The sequence below is a fragment of the Brassica napus genome, chromosome A2, assembly GCF_020379485.1.
Source record: "Brassica napus cultivar Da-Ae chromosome A2, Da-Ae, whole genome shotgun sequence".
Lineage (NCBI taxonomy): Eukaryota > Viridiplantae > Streptophyta > Magnoliopsida > Brassicales > Brassicaceae > Brassica > Brassica napus.
The window spans coordinates 18972598-18975173 of NC_063435.1; the positions used below are offsets into that span (position 1 = coordinate 18972598).

At 42.3% G+C, this 2576-nt stretch overlaps 1 protein-coding gene across 1 annotated transcript; it reads right to left on the reverse strand.

Moving 5' to 3' along the window:
- On the reverse strand, nucleotides 1–2283 carry LOC106367430 (L-type lectin-domain containing receptor kinase IV.1-like). Its single transcript, XM_013807201.3, has one exon. It carries the CDS (start codon nucleotides 2110–2112, stop codon nucleotides 97–99), a length of 2016 nt encoding a protein of 671 aa, XP_013662655.1. The 5' UTR covers nucleotides 2113–2283; the 3' UTR covers nucleotides 1–96.
- Nucleotides 2284–2576: the final 293 nt, after the last annotated feature.

The following is a 2576-nucleotide window of genomic DNA, read 5'->3' on the forward strand; positions in this document are numbered from 1 at the left end:
GATTTATAGCTTTGATTTATTGATTCAACCAGTTCTGTACACCCATTTTTGGACAACGGATATTTGCATTTCCAACGATCTAATATTTAAAAGCGTTCACCTCCCACCGGAGAGTAAAGAATCAGCAATGGAAGATCCACTAGTAAATCTTTTACAGACAGAGGAAGCATACAACATCCTTAGTTCACTAAATCCGTCTTGGACCCCAAACATCATCCCACTCCTGGACAAATCCAATGGAGACAAATCTGATAGCTTTGCATCTCCTCTTAGATAATGTAGCACTTGTCTCATACTGGGTCTAGCCCGTGGGTCAGAGTGAGAGCACAACAGACCAATCTTTAAAATCATTTCGACCTCTCTTTCGTTATACTGGGAACCGATATTCGGATCTACAGCATCCAAGATGTTACCGCTGTTCCATAACCTGAAAACCCAATCCACGAGCAAGAAAACTTCATCACTCTCATGTTGGATCTCAATAGGACGTCTACCACACACGACTTCTAGTAAGAACGCCCCAAACGCAAAAACATCAGTAGCGGTAGTGGCACGTCCAGTTCGGGTGTGTTCAGGGGCCAAGTATCCCAATGTCCCTACGACGTTGGTTGTTTGAGGATCAGCCCCGTGATCGTAAGACCGAGCCAAACCAAAATCGCCAAGTCTCCCGTTTAGTTCTCCATCTAACAAGACATTGCTGGCTTTGACGTCTCTATGTATCACCACTTGTTCCCAATCCTCATGGAGGTAGAATAATCCAGAGGCAACATCTAAAATGACTTTACTCCTCTGTTTCCAATCAAGTGTTACCTCCGGAGTGTTGTACAAGTACTTGTCTAGGCTTCCATTAGGCATGTACTCATACACCAGAAGAAGTTCGCCTCTCCGGCGGCAATAACCCAAGAGAGGAACTAAATTCGGGTGTCTCATCCGACCAATACTCACAATCTCCGACACGAATTCTTTAAGCCCTTGTCGAGAATCATGCGAAACTTTTTTCACAGCAATCTCCAAATTCGTCTCAAGCATCACACCTTTGTAAACTCTTCCAAACCCGCCAGATCCAAGAAGATCTTTCTCCTTGAAACCTTTGGTCGCATAGTACAAATCTTTGAACCTTAATCTGTTGTTCCCCAACTCTGTTTCCCAGTCGTCGAGCTCCTCTTGGAACATTCTTCTCCTCCTTGCGATAAACCAGACAAGGAAGATACACGAGAAAATCAAAATGATGGAAATGGACGGTATCCCGAACCTGCAAAAATACGAGATTCTCGTGGGATGGAGCAGAGGAAGCTTCGGGAGTTTTGATAAATCCAATGGTGGAGCCTCGCGGTTGACCCCGAAGCTCCACCCAAGAACGTAGTGTTCCGCGGGAACAGTACCAGTGGCGGAGGAGAAACCCACGAACATATCTTGGAGAATAACAAAAGAAAGATCTCTGACAACGGAAACAAGCGGTTTTTTAGGTTTCTCCTCGTTCAGTGGACCCATCATCACATTGATTTTATGTGTACGACCATTGTAATCGATCCAAACCTGCATCGGTTTACTACCAATCAAAGTAAGGTTATTGAACTGGCCTTTCTTGTCCCACCATCCAGCTGGTGAACTTTTCACCGACGTCAAACTATTGATATCAATTCCGACATGGTTATCGTTGATATCATTGAACTCTGTACTCCGTATAGTATCCAATTCGATAGCGAACACATGATTCGTTTTATTACCGTTGCTTGTGATGTTGAAGAGACCCATGTATTGGCTTGGCGTTGCGTAAGGGAGACGTGTGTTAGGAGCGATGACGAAAGCAATGCCATGGCCGCTTAATCCTGGGATACGAGGGTGAATTGCGAAGACGAAGGTTGTGGAGAAGGATGAAACGGTGCCGTTTGGCGAATTCTTTAACCGGATTGATTTGTTATAGAAGGCGTGACCTGTTTGCTGAACGGTCGTATTGGTTAGCCTCAACAGACCGTTGGGTGTGACAGCAGCGATCCCTTGAATGGATATGTAGCTCCGTTGAGGAAAGCCATCGTAAGTGAAGTTGAGTGTTTTAGACGAGGATTGAAAGAGGAGGCTGAAGAAGAAGATGGTGAGGAGCTTGAAGAACATGGCTTCTTCTTGACTCTACTTTGTATTTTATTGTTTGTTGTTTTTAGATATTTTTTTAGTTTGTTGAAATAGTAGAATGATGTATACAATTTATGGTGTGAAGAAGAGAGTGGAAAAGTCTTTGAAGGTTTATCATCTTTGTGGGGATGCTCGTGATTATGGAATTTAATCAAGGAGACTAGAACTATCTTTTGTTTTTATACTCCATTTTCTAAAGGCGTCTCCAATCTATAAATCTCCTCCATCCATCACGTTTTGTTGAGTCGACATCTGGTCAAAGTACTTAAGCAACGACCATAAGGAAATCCAAAAACGAAAAATAATAACAGAAAAAATCTAATTAAGCAAGATTAATTGGTTTGACCAATTCTCTTCTTATTTATTTTATATCTTTTATTTTCACAAAATAACATAGAACGTATTCTACTTCGAATACGTAAGGACCGTACCTTTTACATTTTTTT